General features: G+C 30.9%; 2 protein-coding genes across 4 annotated transcripts; one reads left to right on the forward strand and one right to left on the reverse strand.

Moving 5' to 3' along the window:
- Positions 1-338: 338 nt before the first annotated feature.
- LOC126655047 (ribonuclease 2) lies at positions 339-5208 on the reverse strand. The gene is made up of 9 exons (XM_050349054.2): positions 4941-5208; positions 4755-4783; positions 4583-4656; positions 3743-3844; positions 3623-3626; positions 2505-2596; positions 1142-1303; positions 709-805; positions 339-559 (listed from the first exon to the last, which is right to left on the reverse strand). Exons 1-9 carry the CDS (start codon positions 5120-5122, stop codon positions 528-530), a joined length of 774 nt encoding a protein of 257 aa, XP_050205011.1. The 5' UTR covers positions 5123-5208; the 3' UTR covers positions 339-527.
- A 1008-nt stretch (positions 5209-6216) lies between these two features.
- Positions 6217-12399, forward strand: LOC126655046 (mediator of RNA polymerase II transcription subunit 19a). 3 transcript variants are annotated; one of them, XM_050349052.2, is made up of 8 exons: positions 6218-6665; positions 8138-8200; positions 9789-10078; positions 10254-10478; positions 10824-10883; positions 10994-11134; positions 12000-12060; positions 12171-12399. In XM_050349052.2, the coding sequence occupies exons 2-6, from the start codon at positions 8170-8172 to the stop codon at positions 11042-11044; spliced, it is 657 nt and encodes a 218-aa protein (XP_050205009.1). In that variant the 5' UTR covers positions 6218-6665; positions 8138-8169; the 3' UTR covers positions 11045-11134; positions 12000-12060; positions 12171-12399. The 3 variants fall into 3 exon arrangements, with proteins under 3 accessions (XP_050205010.1, XP_050205009.1, XP_050205008.1); XM_050349053.2 differs by having other exon boundaries at positions 6217-6665; positions 10824-10878; positions 12000-12399; XM_050349051.2 differs by having other exon boundaries at positions 12000-12399.
- Positions 12400-18068: the final 5669 nt, after the last annotated feature.

The following is an 18068-nucleotide window of genomic DNA, read 5'->3' on the forward strand; positions in this document are numbered from 1 at the left end:
TTTAAAAATTAAACAAAAAACAAAATATCTATATGTAAGACAATCTGTTTAAAAATAATTCATGTTTTATTAAATTTAAATGGTTAAAATGTAAAATATATTTTAATTTGACCTAGATTTCAATCTTTATTTTACCCTTTCATATTTTCCTTTTTGAAATTTAAAAATTACTTATATATTTTGATAAAACTGAAAACCAAATTAAATTTTATTCTTCTAATTCGAGTTAATTTCTATTTTCTTCAAAAAATGTTAATCTAACCTCTTTCAAAAACCAAACCAAAACGAATGCAAATCTCAATATGAAAATTACCAATTAAAGACTTGAGGAGTGGGAATTACTGGAACCTAACGTTTGATATACTTAAATATCGGTCACTTATCCATAATGTAGATTTTACAATTATGTGAATGATGACATATTGATTGCTCATGCCTGGTGGAGCTGAGCTGCATCTCCTTCTCTGGACCGAGACGGTGAACGACATACATGTTGCCACGATCTGAGAGAGCTTCCGTTCTGGTATCTACATGACGGCATCTTCAAATCCATCAACTCCTACAAATAAACATACAACTAGTCAGTTGAGCAGAATCTTAGAGATTGCATTCGTTCATTTGGAGCGAAAACTCTAATGACAGAGACTTTAGTAACTGTTCTGAAATAAACTGTTGTCATCATAATAGTAATTGATACTCATGAATTACCTCGTGAAAAGGATTCTGGTAACCTAACATACTTTGGACAGGAGCTTCTAGATGAATAATTGTCTTTAACCGTTGATCGAGTTGCACAATCCCGAGGCTGTAAATGTAGCAATAAAAAGACAAATGAGCTTCCCCTGTCGAAAATACTGAAATTTTGTTTCTTACTATACACAAAACCTCTCGAATTTCAAAAAAATTGGGAGCAATATAAAATTTCTGTAAGGGCTACACTATCCAACTTTTCGGTAGCTAACAAGACTAGACTAAAGGCTTTTAACATGTGAAATCTAAAAGTCAGTTGTGAAAACAGAAAACCACCTTATTCACTTTAGCTCGGTTTCTGTAGAGAATGCAAAACTTAATTCTTCTCAAATTGATTAGATCTAAGACTGAGCATATAAATGTAGGAAGCGTAAATTAGAAGAGGCCTAACCTTGAAATCCTTATAGAAGCATAAATAAAGTTCTCCGATTGCACCTCTTGAACAAGCTATTGTTGGTGTAGCATGGAAAGCATTTTCAATGGCAGAGATGATGCCTCCGAGGGGATACGTTTCAGTATTTGAAGGAATATATCCCGCTTCATTCAGTACTTTCTAGTTTGACATAAAACACATAATTTTCAATAGGAGTAAGTCTCTGTATTAACTGGTTTGCATGCAGTTCGATTTCAGTTTGATTGGTACAAATTGATCCAGAAATCAACAGATGAAATGCAATATGGATATTTTCAAACTAAAAACTTAAGGACCAAAAATTTATTAACCATCAATCTCCATAGAAGTAGGAATAGCAGTAGAATGGTTAACTAAAATTTAAAAATAGAATTTCGACTCGTAAAAATTAAAGATTAGATCTAAACAAGAAGAAAGTCTCGTACCTTATGAAAAAGAAATAAAGGAAGTCAAGAGAAAAATACAAATTCGCATTTGATATATTAGAAAAGTTCAATTAGCACCTAATAAATTTATATAGTCCAGCTACTCTTGCTCCTTGTCTTTAATCACCACTGAAAAGAAACTACGGGACATGACCAATATGAACTCACTTAGTTACTATATTCGCATATAGAGCCTAAAAAAACATTAAGAAGATATCGGAGATAGAATTGAATTTTGAGCAAAGAGAAGTAAATCCGATACAGTTTCTGTTGTTAATTTGTTATGCAGTATGAAGAGGAGAGGACTTAGCTGTTGATAATACTTAGCAGAATCTGAGAGTATTATAATTTAGATAAACAAAAAATTAATATTATCCTGATAAGATCTATCTTGTTTACAGATTAAGAACCATGTGCAACCATAATAAATCATCAACTGACATTTTCTTAAATCCACATAAAGCCCACAATGGACAAAACCGTGATTACAGGCTAAGAATGAAAGGTTTCCCTTGGATCTGAATGCATTAGTGAGTATTTTATTTATAGACCTAAACTCAAGATGACATACAGCAGTTTGTGCAACTTGAATAACTATACCACAGTATTTTGTGAGACATTGACAATTAGAAGTATTGTATCAACCAAATGCAAAAAACATAGGCAAATAAACAATAAAACGGAAACATATGACTGAGTAAAGAACCTATGAAGCTCTAGATACTGGTGTGACTTGTTAAGTTACTATAAAGTTATTGTTGTGTTGAAGGAGTAGTTGATGTCCCGACTTAGCAAAAATGGTCCTGTGGCATGAACCACACATTTAATCTTATGTTGCAAGTTACAAGCAAACATAAATTACTTTAATGCATCAAAGTCCATAGTGAAAGTGAAAAAATTGGTTTCCCATAACTCACCGTGACATTATACTTAAAGTAGACATTGAGGGCGGTCAAGAAATAATTGTATTCATCATGAGCAACTGGAGAGGAACAAGTACCATGCTTCTCTGCAAGTAGAAAGCCAAAAGAAAAGAGCATGGATTTTACAGATAAAAAATATACAATGTTAATTTTAATTAGAGCAGCCATTCAGAGCCATATATATGTGTGCGTGTGATTAGAGGTCAACAAGTCATTAATCAGTATAGTATACATGCAGAGGCGATCAACTCCTCGAGTTCAAATATTATGTCAAAGCATTTTTACATTATGACGACTAGAGTACCATAACTCACCGGTTTCAGTCATTAGTTTAGCCTTTTTACTCTTTCTGTAACTGATGGCCCAAGCCCACAAAGATAATATCCCAAAACAAGACTAATTTATTAAATCAAATTCCACATGCTACCTTACAAAAGTTCAACCAAATGAAGCTACTATATAAATGAAACCAGCCTATTACTAAACTAACTCTATGAAGCTATAATGATTTCTATAGCATTTTGCTACAGTATAGTTCTTTAAAATCAAAATTGACTTAAGCATCAGAGGGTGGACTTTGGAAACAAAGTTCATTTTTATTTTTAATCTGTTTTACAAGACTACATTCAGACAGGTCCCGTAGCTCAAGATCATTCAGGATCTGAATCTATCAATGACATTAAAGATCAATCATGTATCTCATGATTGACCACAGGTTAAGCATGCTGATTTGTTGCTTAAACACCATTTTTACAGGAAAAATAATATTATCTGATCACTCCCACTTACAAATGGACTTAAACAAGTCGCATTTCATTTCAATTTTTTCCTCTAATGCTCATCCAATAAAGTAGATATGTTCTTTCAGGCATTTGTTTTATACAATTAGTTGGATAGCAGGGTTACTGATACTGCAAATGGCCTTTGGTGTCTCATATATGCAATCTTATCTTTTGATATGTGATATGTGCATATCATGGAGAACATTAGCATCTCATAGTAAGATGCTAGTTGACCTCTTCAATTAACGGCTAACTATAAACTAATCTAGAGTGTGAACTCAACAAGCCAGTAATATAATGTAGTAGAGTAAAAAAGTTGTGGAAGGTTACCCCACTGACAATTCGCATTCCCAATTCAGCCATCATCAATCATAGAAAGAAAAGCTTATCAGTGTTAAATCATGGTAAAGAATGATTTAACAAGAAAAATGGTCTACAATTAATGAATACCTCATGTCCCCAAAACGATCCCTTTGTACCATGACAAGTTGATGGGGACCCACAGCTTAAAGATGGCCAATATTTGTCTAAAGTGTCACGTAATGTATCGATCTGCATGTTATCAGAAAGAACTTTCTAAGGTATAACACATAATCACTGTGGAAACAAAAGCTCACACATTATACAAGACAAACAATAGACAAGACAAAATTGACTTTCAAAAGATTTTACGGAAACCAAATATATAATTGAACATATGTTTTATTCAAAATATTTCATAGCAAAATACTACAAAATATATAATGTAGCTTTTACGCGTTGTCTTTTTTTATTTGAAAACATTTTGTCAGCTAGAAATCACTATTGTTTGTCAATGATTTTAGCATTTGTAAGAATTATTTAGCAGTTCTATGTTATGTGTTCCAGATAATTCTTGCTACGAGCTACGTGTAATATTTAGAGCAAATTACTCTGAAACCCCCACATATGTCATAATTCACACTTTAGTCCCTCTATTTTGAAAATCAAACGATGTGGTCCTCACTTTTGTTTCCGTCAGAAATTTAGTCACTCCATCAATTTTTGGTGTTAGTCAAATGAGTCAAAAACACTTTTGAAGTAAATTAATTTTCAAACATGAGGGACAAAATTGTTACAGAAACAAAAATGGGGACAACACCGTTTTGTTTTTAAATTTAGTCATTTGACTCGGTTGACTAACTTTAAAAATGGACGGAATGACTAAATCGTTGACGGGACCTTATCGTTTGAATAGTAATTTGCTCTAATATTTATGATAACTTGATGTTATAGACATAAATACATGTGGAATTATAGTAGAAAACTTACCTCTTTTTCGTCAAAATCAGCTCGTCTACAACAGGCAGGCCAAGTTCCATCATTATAATCAGGCCACAATCCATCTGCAGTACAAAAGTACAGTTAACAAATTATACATTAATTTCTCTAGATACTAAGCCTTCAATCAAAAGAAAATTCCAAAGAATTATTTAATACTTACGGATGGTAAATTCAGCCAAAGCATTCGAGCTGGAAAAACAAAATCAGATTAGAATTTGAAATGATTATGCTAATAATGACTATTTAATTCAATTACTGCTATTAATTTTCTCAAGATAAGATTAAGATTAATCATAAGCAACAACACTAAACAGAAAATCAAAACGGAAAAATCGGAGAACAATACCGTCGGCAGCAACCATTAGAAGGGCAACAATGGCGAGTACGCTGGCAATAAGTGCCGGGCCATTGAAGAGCCAATTTGAAGTAATCGAACTCTCTCTGCTCCGATCGCGATTCGATTGCATAAAACGACGCCGTTACAAGGAGGAGGATGAAGAAAATCAGGTTCATAAGATAAGATGCCATTGATTTTTTTTTGAATTGGCGATCTTATCGAAGACTAGATTGAAATTTGCGAGCGTTTTTTATAGAGAAGAGGAGAAAGTGTAGAGAAAAGGACAAAACTGTCAATTGAGGTGGTTGTTATATTAAAACAGAACTCTGAACAAAGGTGGACCCCGCGACGAATATGCTTTTTGAAATGTTGGTAGGGGTTTGATTAGAAAATAAAATCAAAACCGAATCGAATCAATAAATTTGATTCGGTTCAATCTATTATTATAAAATTAATTATTTTTTTAAATTTAAATTTATGAAATAACTGAAGTTAAAAATCAATCAGACCGACTAGTTTGATGTAATTTTTTAGCTCAAATCAGTTGTAAGATATCGATTCAGTTGAATCTAATGCACATCTGATTTTAACTACAGAATCTTTTACATTTTCAATAAAAATGATTTTTTTAATTAAAAATAGACATATTATATGTTAGGATTTAGCGGAGTTAACTAGCTATAATTATTATTCATGTTTTAAATCAAAAAAAAAATCTATGAAGAGTCGAGTCAAACTGCAATCTTATTTACAATGAAAGGTTTAACTATTAGGTCAAGCCCTCGAGTAAAATAAAAATGAAAGTTATTATTCATTTAACTTTTTAATACAAATTTAATTTTAAAAATAGACTATTAAGAGTTTGAAAAAATAATTATCCATAATAATTAACTTAGAAAAATACTTTTTAACTTAATGAATAAGCATTATAAAAAATAATAATAACAATAATAATCATATATTAGAACGGTAATCATATCAATTAAATTTAATTTTCTAATAAATAATAAAAATATTTATTTGTTTACTATATATAATTCTAAATCAAATTTAATAAGTACTACCTTACATATCACATATTACCATATATAAACTTAAATTTAAAATTTTGATTATACTTTCATATAAAAAAATTAACAATTTATCAAATTCATTCATAAGTGGTATATAGGTACAAATATTTAAATTTTATTAATAAAAAAATAACACATATATATCCACGTCAAAAAATGAACGATACGCACCGTATTACACAAATAAACGAAAATAAACAGCAAAAAGGTAGTAACTTTGATTTCATTCGCGTAAACTCCCGTTGCCTCGGCCTTTCTTATTCTTCTTCTCCTCTCTCAAACCCTAGAAAAAGCTATAACCAATTTTTACACTAACCGCCAATTCTAATTAAAAATTATTCCACTTTGATCCCTCAAATTCACTCTCCCACACAACCAATTAATCACTTTCTCAATTCAATTTCAACCCATAGTAGAATTTCTCGCCAAATTTCAGCATTCATTCTTCAGCAATTGCAAAAAAAAAAAAAGCTTCAGCTAGGGAAAAAAACATCGAAAGTGGTGAATTTCGAGTGAATTAATTAATATAGAATAAAAGGAATTAGAAACATTCGCGTGTAGAAGTGAGTAGTGTGGAGACTGTTAAAAAAGAATTAATTTTTGGTCATTGTGATCATCAAGAGGAGGAATTGGGTTTGAATCTGTTGAACCCATGTCAAAGGTATGGTTTATTTTGACATATTTTCTGTTTTCATCTTATGTTGCATTTGAATGTTGAAAGAATAAGAAAAGAAATGAAGATTTTTTGTAATTTATGTGTATTTAGTATTAATGAGGTTGCGCGGAAGAGTCGGCTGATAAATAGCTGTATTTGTGCATAGCTATTTGAATTTATTAGTTTTCAGCTGATTATTGTCGAGTTTTAGCTGGAAAAGTGACTGTTACTTTAATGTAGAAAGTAGTGGCGTAATGGCGGTGGGCGTTGAGAGTACATCATTAGTGATTAGACACCACTACATCACCTAGATATTTACATGATTGTTGTACCTTAATTCTGTAATAATGCCTAAATAGTAGTTAGAAATGATGTTCTAGTATTAGCTAGGTAGCACGGACACGGGAAAACGGGATACTTGGACATGGACACGGCAAAACACTGTTATTTTAAGATTTCCTATGTCAAAAAATGAAGTTTCGTGTCCGAAACGTTTCCGAAATGGGACACGTCAATTGAATGAAGTGTCTGTGCTACCTAGAGAATTGGTAATTGTAGTGGATATAGTGGTTATAAATTTGGCATGGTAGTGGTGGTGGCGGTACTTATTCAAGGTGAAAATTAAGGAAACTTGTGAGATGTAGTTGATGAGTTTTTCTTGTATACCGGTCATAAGGAATTGACTATAAATCAGATGATATGCTATCTTTTATATCATTTCGTTTTTGTTTGAATACAACTTGACTGACCTGATTTGAAGTGGTAACAATGCCATAAAGATATTGGGTATAAATGCTTGATATTAGAAGCTACATTTTAATGTTTAGAGCATCTCAACACTGTGCTCTTTATAATTAAGATCATTTATATTTAAAGAATGGAAATTTTAGTTTAAATTCAATAGAATTTTTCAGCTTTTCATTAAGTATATAAAATATTAATTTATTTACCTCCCTCCCTCTCTTTCAATGTAATTTTCCTCTTTCTTGTTAAAACAAAAGTTCAAGTATAAAAGTGTCAAAGTAACAAGAAATGAACATTGCCGTTCATTCTTGGTATGAATATGGGCTGTTTTGGTACCATGTTTTATCACTAATTCCTGTGCCTGGCATTGGATTCATATTCTTCAAAAACTGTGATAAACATTAAAAAAATGAATACAATCTGAAAATTTGAAAATATCTATCTTTTGGAATTAGAGTGAATTTTGGTTTGCTATATTGGCCTTGGGTTGGATTGTTATGGGGCATCGGATGAAACTTAAATTCACTGGTAATAAAGGACGTTTAAACTCAATTCGCCTACGTAAATTATTTGAATGCCTATCATTAATTTCTTGTTATGTAAAAGTTATATTTTATGTACGCTAAGTTTCTGCAGAACTTCGTAAGACCTTGTTGTTCCCTGTAATTTAATTTAATGAATAAAACATTGTTTATGGCTTTGAACCATTTCTCTTTTTGTTAATTAAATTGCAGTTGATGGTTCACCTTCTCATGATACATTGACTATGGATCCTGAAAGTAAGAAGTTCGGAAGAGGTAAGATTTCATTTTTGGAGTATTTGTGTTTGTTCGCACATTTTTACCTCATTCTCATAATTGCCGGACCTTACATATGGTACTCCTTAATCGTAAATTTTACATTGTTATGTATATGAAAACACTCCATGCATTATATTTATATACATTTTCTTGTTTATTCAGAAGCTATAAGTTTTATTCTGAATCCTCCGTTCACCCTTTCACATCATGAATTTCCTGTATCTTTTACATAGAAGCTGTATTTACATACGTTGGGGAAGATTATGTGTGTTTTCCTGACCTAGCTGAGGGTTGCCTTTTAGCCAAATTCAGTAACTGTATGTCTGTATTTACTTATATGAAGTGTTCCACTTGCATGTGTACCCTCCGACACTTGCCTGTGTATCCATAGAAATAGTCTCAAAGGTCTTGTAGTCTATTTGATATTTTTTTACTCTAAATCGAAAATTAAATATGCATTGGAAATGTTGATGCTGACATTCTTATGCTGATCTTTGGGTAGTGTACTTGCCCTAGATTAGCTTATTAAAGGTATCCATTTTTTCATAATCTTGGATGCATACTTTTATATGTAGAATAAGTCGTTTCTTATGTATGCTTTTTTTATTAGAGCAGCCAAACCTCTCCCTGCTCACCAAAGAACGCTTACCTGATGTGAGCTTTTAGGTCTAAATTTGTTATCACAATTGGATTTTTCCCAAGTAGTTAGTTGTTGTAAACTTCTGATGAATAATCTATATCTGATGCCAGAAGTTAATGAATCTAGCCTCTTTAGTAATAATTTAATAACTTATCAAAAAATATGCTGTCACAGAAAAGTCACAGGCATGTTTTGTTAATACTGCATCACTTATTGTTCAAGAAACTTTGAAGACTTTGAATACTGTGTTTGTCAAATGAATCAATACACTAGTTTATTAGAATTGTGTTGCTGTTATCCTAAATATATGACTTCCGCTCCTTTCTTTTACAATTGAATGAGGGGACTTGAATAAGAAGCTAAGAGGTAAAAAGTATCATATTTATTATACCTCGAGAACAAGTATGATTTTCTCTTCTTGTTTTGATTACTCTTTTCCTCCAGCAGTTGGATGTTGTAAACTTCTGATGAATGAATGTAGATCTGGTGTCAGAAAATAATGAATCTAGCCCCTATTGTAATAATTCTATCAACTTATTAAACAATATGCTGTCACAGAAAGGTCTTATGCATGTTTTGTCTATTCTATATCACTTCTTAATATTCAGAAAACGATACTTTGGATACCTTGTTTGTTAAACGAACCGATACACTATTTTAATGGATTAGTATTGTTATTCTTTTGCAGACTTTGAATACCTTGTTTGTTAAATCAAACGATACACTAGTTTAAAGGATTAGTGTTTTTTTGAAGACTTTGAATACCTTGTTTGTTTAATGAATCCTTATTATCAAATTCCACTCCTTTCTTGTACAATTGAATGAGGGGACACTGAATAAGAAGCTAAGAGGTTTTAAATGAATAGATGTTTACCAAGCCTCTAGGACTAGTATGATTTGCTCTTCTTGTTTTAAGATACTTTCTTTTTGTTTTTGTTTTTTCAGGACCAAGAGAGCTGACGGGTGCTGTTGATCTTATAACTCACTACAAGCTGTTGCCTCATCATGAGTTCTTCTGCAAGCGGTCACTTCCTTTATCAGTTTCTGACACACATTATCTTCACAATGTGGTGGGAGACACTGAAATCAGAAAAGGAGAAGGCATGCAGTTGGATCAGCTTATCCATAATACTTCCTATTCCAGAGATGGCAGTACACGTATTCAACCATTTGATTTAGATGTACTTAGAGAGGCCTTCCAACTGAAGGAAACCACTCCTGTAGATTTACCTCCTGTGAGAATTATACAAGTTGAAAATTTGTCTTTTATCAGTTGTTTAGTTATGTTCTCTGATAACTATGAAGTGACATGGAATAACTTCTGCAGTTATTTTCTTGGATGGACCTTTTACTGTAGACCACCGGTTAACTTTGCTCATTTTTGTTTTACTTTTGTCTCATCTTCTTTAGGCTGAGAAGGGGACACCTACCATTGCAGCAAAATCCAAAAGTGAGTCTAAAGACAAGGAGAGGAAGCATAAAAAGCACAGAGATAAAGAGGATAAAGAGCATAAGAAGCACAAACATCGTCATAAAGATAAAGACAGAAGTAAAGATAAAGATAAGGAGAAGAAGAAGGATAGAAGTGGGCATCATGAATCTGGCGGGGATCACTCTAAAAAACATCACGATAAGGTTGGAAGCTATTGCTCTCTTGTAGCTACTGCTTGAACACGTTTAAAAATTTGCGGTAACTAGGAAAATCAATGAGAATTTTGTACTAATTTGTGATTTTATTTCATTCGGCGTTTAAGTGAACTAGTGAAAATCAATTTATACAATCAGAGCTCATTTTCTTTCAAAGTTTAAATCGCATATTTTGTTTGACTGCTGGAAATTAAGTAAAGTTTTCTGGCTCTAGTTTTTTGAAGTATGTTAATAGTAATATAAGGTGACGGGTTTTCTGTTTCTATTTGTTCTTCCCTAACATCCTAACACCTTCTTTGCCAGTATGTAAACTGAAATTCTTTATCATTTCAGAAAAGGAAGCATGATGGAGATGAAGATTTTAATGACATTCACAAGCACAAAAAAAGTAAGGTAATGTAGAATAACTTGACGGTAGATCAGTTTTCTTCTTTTTCAATGTCAGCGCATTACATCTTTTTATTAATTAGCTTCGAACTATGTTTTTCCTCATGTCCTTTCAGCATAAGAGCTCAAAAATTGATGAAATTGGGGCCATAAAGGTAGCTGGCTGAAGTAGTTGATGTACTGTTGTTCACTTGTCGTCTGAATCATTATTGAGAGTTTGGAAGGGATTTTTACTTTAGCTAGTCAAATAGTTTGAGGTAAACATTTTGATTGTGCTCCTTTAGTTTTTCTTTACTTTTCATTATACTCATACTTACTACAACTAATGTGTGAATATGCTGAAACTGAAAGATAGTACACCTCGGCTTTTCTCTCTAAGATTAGCCACGCTGTTGAACTTAATTCTTCAAGCCTGTTTTCTGCCCTTTAATTTTGTGAAACATTTACTAGCCAAGAATAGAGGGTGAATTATTTCAGCTATTTTGCCAATGTGTTAACCTCGAGTCTGATAGAGTTTACACAAGTAACTGATCAGCATCAGGAATAGTAGACCTAGACATCCATGTTTTCACTTGCTAACTTCAATTGTCAATGGCACATCGACCTTCTTGTGGACTAATTAAAGCCCTTCAATTGTTTGCCTTACAAATTTGTACAGCATTTTCTAGGAAACAAGAAAAATGACATGGTTGTTCAGCTCTTTTATCAATGTTTTGAACTTGAAGCTGTTAAGAGTTAGTATATGCAAGTTAGCTGACTTGGTATCATTAACACTAGACCTAACAGTCTATGTTTTACTTACTGACCATTGATTGTCGATGGCACATTCATGGCCTTGTGGACTTGGTTATTTTTTAATTAAATTCTTAGCCTACAAATTCAAACTCTATATTGCATTTATTTTGATTTGTCTCATCTATTAGGAGAGACGATCTATCATCTAGAAACTGCTCTACATAGCATATGTATTCATAGTGCAAAATTTATGTCCTTGGAGCATTACTCTATTAGTGTATTGTGAAGTCCCTTTTATCCTCTTTTTACGCAGTTGACCAAAACCAGCCATGCGATTACTAACATCAGCGTTGAGTTTCTCTTTAAATGTTTCTCCATTATATGCAGGTAGGTATTGAAAAATGTGAAGATGGTGAGTTCCCTGGACAAAGGAAATTTTCAATGCAGGGTAAAATATTTCTGAAAATGACCTTGTATCATAAGTACAACTATATAATTGCTGGTAATAGGAGAAGCTTTAATCCTTTCTTTTTTCTTTTTGTTTTTTTACCTTCTCAGTTTCAATGGTGCATTGGATATTTCAGCATGTACACATTAATGTAGTCATTTGTGCTTTTTAGAGTAGTCTTAAAATCTGTTTCAACTAGAATTTTATAGTCTTTGGAATTGTAGGAACTAGGAATATTAGGTTTGAGAATGAGAATTTTGTATATTAATTTCTTTATTACTTCATTTTTGTGACTATGACTGATTAATCCTTAGTTAAATTCAAAAAAGATTATGAGGACTTGGAGTTGGATACTCTTTTGTAAATACTGAACATAAATAGACAAAAATTAGGTTCATGAGGAATCAATTTAGCTGTCAGTGAATTTTGAAATGAAGAAACAGAAGTTTATTTATCACTATTTATTTTGCACCTTTACCTTTGAATTGATTGGATTTTGATGATCAGAAAATGCATGTATATGAAACATGGATGTATAATGCTAACCAGGTGTGTTTTGAGCAAATGTCTCTCTCATGGGCACTTGAAATGAGGTCCAAATTTCTTGAAGGTAAGGAGTATGCTGAAATCTAATCAAACAAAACCGGTAAATTTAGTTCGATTTGGTTTGGCATTATGAACAACTTTTGGTTTGAAAAGTTAAGTTCTAGTGTAAAGCGAACTGAAAACAAAACCAATCAAAACAACTGGTTTGGTTCGTTTGGTTTGAAAAGTTTCTTATTTTTGTGTGTGGTTTAATTGTGACAAAATAAAGTAAATTTTGGTTCATAACATGTTAATGTGGGATTTTTGTAGTTTGGCTTAAGTGGGATTTTTGTATTATAGGGAAGACATGACGGTAGTAATGAGTAGGTTATGGGCTGAGTTTATATTGGAGCTCCTGTATGAATGTTTTAAGGCTTAATTACTTAAAAACCATCCACCTTGTAATTTTTTTGTCATTTATACCATGATCTAGGAAAATTTTTAATTGTACCATATTTTTGATTTTTATGTTTCATCTCTACCCTATGGGATTAATTGACCTATTTTTTTTTTGAAAAAAAGTTTAAATTAGTCCTTCATTTTAACCTATATTCTAATAAAACGTTAATGTTAATCATTTATGTATCTTGTTTTTAATATTTTCATCTTTAAATTATTTAAATTATCAAAAAAAATTACTCTTGGGGTACAAATGAAACATAAAAATCGAAAATAGGGTACAATTGAAAATTTTCCTAGGTCGTTGTATAAATGAAAAAAAGTTGCAAGGTGAGTGATTTTTAAGTAATTAGGTCATGTTTTAATTAATTGACCCATGCAATTCTTTTTTGCTCGTTTGAGTCCATGTACATCTCTTTTTATTTGTCAATCGAGTCCATTTCTTGGATATTCTGTCAGGATCATGAACTCATATGTGGTTAACTAACGAAAAGACACTAAATTTTCATATAGGAAAATATTGGTGACATGGTTATAATGATGAAAAGAGAAAGCATCCATGATTTTAACCCATAATCATAATCTTCATTGTGAAAATTTTTCAAATACCTAAAAAACAGCAACACAAATTCAATAAAAACATATCTTTACCAAATTCTTAATTGATTTACAATGAGATGCTAGGTTCTGAAAATCATTTCTGTTGTGAAATTTGCTATTTAGCTCGTGGCGATTGTGCGTTAACGTGAGAAAAGGCCGAATCACGCTATCGTGGGAAATCATGTTTGCAAATGTATCTCCTACGTGTGGCAGATTTGGATTCGTTAAAAAAAGATCTTATTGACAAAAGATGAAATGTACATGGGTTCAGGTGAGCAAAAATAAATTACAGGGATCAGTTAATTAATATGCATACAGTACATGGGCTCTAATACGAGTTTAGCCTAGATTATGGTTTTTAATCTAAGGATGGCCAACTGGGTTGTCGCCCTGCGCAGCCAAATTTGGCAGTTTTCCCCCATTTGCTTTGGTGTGAGCTTCTGTTGTTAATACCAATTATTTATGGCTTTAGGGTTTAGGGTATCCTTATGTAGGAATATTTTATAATTTAGTGGTCAGTTCTGACTGCAACAAATGCACAACTTGGGGTGAGCAAAAATCCGACTAATCAAACTGATGACTTTTGATCGCTTTGGTTATAAGTTTGGGCTGGATTGGTTCGATTTTAATTAAAAAATTGTCGATTTTTAGTTTTTAGTTCGGTTTGCGTCTTGGATAGTTCAAATTAATCTAACCGATTGAAAAAACAAAAAAAATTGGTTATTTTTTTAAAATTTCTTGTATTTTTTTTATATTAACTGAACCAACCGAATTACCTGTTGCCTCTTTTTTTATTCGGTCTTTTTGGTTTTGGTTAGATTTCTTTTCTAACTGGTTCAATTTCGAGCATTCTATTGATCAATTAATTCAGTTCGACTGAACCGGCTGAATGCTCACCTATATGCACAATTCTTTTTAATGGTTAGTTTGGACTAAACTAAAATCTTTATTTTTTTCATCCAGGACGCTTAAATCTGAGTTAGTATTAGGTTCGTTTTTCAAATGTCGGTTTGAATTTTTATTTTTTGTTAAATTTTATGTATGTTTTAAAAAAGTCGATCTGTAACTGTATATTATAATATATGAACTGAATTTTAACAATAAATATAAGTTCAGAATCGAATTCAAACCCGACTTAAAAATTTATATAAAAAAGTCAGATCAATCTGGAGCTATTCAACCCAGGGCTATGATGGAGCATAATCACAAGGGATTTTGGGGGTAGGGGGGGCTCAAAAGACTCCATAGAGACCTCTCCCTACATCAAAACCTAGTGGGTGAAGAAGGATGTTCCAAATTATGAACTTCAAAGGGCAATATGCCCTAGACCTAATTTTTATATATTTTTTGAGGTCCATATGGCTTCAGCTTCATAGTTAAATGAAATAAATTAAGGAGAGTAAATCTAGAAATGAACCCTTCAAGAATGGAAAGTTCCACAATTTTGTTTAGTTTTATATAAGAAAATGCCAATCTAAAAAAATTAGAAAAACCATATCAAGACAAAAATCCAATAACAAAAATATAAAAATTGAAGTGCATGATGATGCATTATAAAATTAAAGAAAGCAAGTTGTTACCCATGTGAAGATGCGATAATTTAATGATTAATTTACAATATGGTGAATCAAATAAACGGTCTATAAATCATTACTCACTAGCTACCATTTTCAAGCATTATTTTTTTAATTATTATTTGTTTTCATCTTTTAGATATGTATATCAATTATCATATCATTGGCCAAGAATTATTCAATATGTTTTGGAGTACCTTAATTTCTATTATCACAATAATTACAAAAAAAATTATATAAATTGTGTCTATCATATCGTTATTATAAATTAAATTAAAAAACTATAATTACTCATCATTGAATGATATTTTATTCTGTTAAAAAAAGAACGATATTTGACAATATAAAACAATTTTAATAGTTCCGTTTGATGATGATAAAAAAATGTGTATATACAAATTTCTCAATAATTATGGCCTAAAGTATTGATTATATCTGCCGACAAACTCATTTTGGACATAATTGTTGCAGACTTTTACTCGATTTGACATAAATGATAAGTAAAAAATTAAGTTTCTATTAGTGTAAAAATCATTGGTGTAGCAAGGATTAGTCTTTGTATTCAAAGGGATTAATTAGACTTTTGGTTAAAAATCGATTTTTGTTATGACAATATGGTGGATAGAGCCGATATAATTATATCACATCATTAGTAATGTCTAATTGATTAATAATATTAATTTTTTTGATATTATGTTTTAATTTAATTAGGTCTGTCTGCCTATGGGTAAGAGACTTTATGTAAGATCTTTTCTGAGTTCAAATTTTCACACCACATCCATATGTGTATATGAGAGTTATATTATTTAGGCCTAATATTTTAAAAAATTCTGACCTTTCATTCTCCTTTTCAATCATACTCTGACGTTGCAAATCAGTCAATTTTATTTTATTTTGAATTTTTTCATTTCAATTGTACCCTAATGCATAAAATTGACCTTTTTTTATATGGTAAAAATTCTCTAAATTGATTCTTTTTACATTAAATTAATTTTTTATATTGAATGGACCATTTTTGAAGAATTCTTTTAAAATTTTATCAAATAAATATTATGCTTCAGGGTACAAATTGAAATGAAAAATGCAAAATGGGATAAAATTGTCAAATTTTTAACGTCAAGGTATAATTAAAAAGGGAGATAAAAGGTCGGGATTTTTTTTAAGACATTTAGCCTATTATTTATAATGAGTTTAAGAGAATAAGCAACTCTTTGTTATATAGCGCACACAACATCTGGCATCTAATGAATAATTATATATTCTCTTTTTTCTACTAAAAATATATTTTTAGTAGATTTTAAATAGATTATTGACAAATTTTTAAAATGAAAACATATATATGTGTGTGTGTGTCGAATATCTATAAAAATTAAAATATAAAAATCCATTATTGACAAACAAAAAATTGGAGAAACCAATCACAAAAATGCAAAATGTTTTTTAATATTCATAACTTTATCATTTTGAAGTACATCCATAAAATACAATTTAAACATTCTGATGTGTTAATTTTACGAATTGAGATAAATATGATTAACGCTCAATTTAAATATATTTTTGGCGCATAATGCTTATCTTAATTTCAAAAAGTCATTTATGGAATTAAAAAAACATAATGCTTAACTTTACACGTTTAAAATATATTTAAAAAAGCATAATGCATAATGAAGTTTAAAATATATTTAAAAAGTGGTAATTATATTTTAAAAATAAATTTAATGAAATGACCAAAATTATGAATTTAAAAAAGCATTTTATCTTATCATAAATAAAATAAGTATAAGGACTCAAAAGTACGTTATGACTATTTCTAAAAGAATGAATCATGGGAATAATGCTATATGGTCCAAGAAAAATTAATTGGACTTTTGTTTTTTACTCTTTTTTATATTCTCTTATGGGTAGTTAAAAGAGTGGGCACCTACAAGATGCTGTATAATTACTGAAAGTTAGAGTGAAATTGTGCAAAACCAATACTAGATTTCAACATCAACCAGGAACATAGCTATAATAAGATGTAACCTATTATTTAATGTTGATTAATAGTGAAAATATTGTTTTCCTTCCTAAATTTAGTTTCTCTTTGATTAGATTGTTTACTTTATAGGATCCTTGTTAAATGGAATCTATGCTACTATGTAAAAGTCAAATAGGATTCCTGATAACCTCAACACGTAAATGAGTTAATAAGGCGTTCTTTTATTTTAAGTGAGATTGCGGGTTCGAATCGTACTTATATATACAGCCGTTTAAAATTTAGAGTTAGAGATTTACCTCTCACAAGAAACCTACGCGGCTCGAGTGAGGATTAATCTAGATGTGTGAGGGTTACAAACACCGTCTTATAATTGAGATCCGTTCAGGAGACCTCACAAAAATGCCAAATAGCGTGTATTCTCTTTATTTTTGTCTGAAGACGGAACCAAGAAGATAAGATAAACGGTCGCTCTTCTAACTGTAAGTCGATAATTCTATACATGCAATTGTGCTTTTATCTTCTTGATTTAAAGTGCAGATAACTTTATTATTTTTTTGATAATTTTAGATTTAATGATTTTTCAATACTATATTAAGACTTTAAAGTTATTGTTAGCTGAACTTTTTTCTAGATTTGAAGTATGCTAACCCCTTTTATTAATTGAAATTCAGACTGTCCATCAATTTCAATGATGTTTGATATAATTAATTTTTAAAATATAAATACATATTTAATTAATAAGAGAGTATGTAAATATTTAAGATTTAATATTGGGTCCTAAATAGCAGTAAAATCGAAGAAAAATATGTTTTATTTGGTCATACTTTATGAAAAAATGTAGGTGGATATCCCACTTTAAAGGGCTTTTTGGT

Source organism: Mercurialis annua, linkage group LG7, assembly GCF_937616625.2.
Source record: "Mercurialis annua linkage group LG7, ddMerAnnu1.2, whole genome shotgun sequence".
NCBI classification, from domain to species: Eukaryota; Viridiplantae; Streptophyta; class Magnoliopsida; order Malpighiales; family Euphorbiaceae; genus Mercurialis; species Mercurialis annua.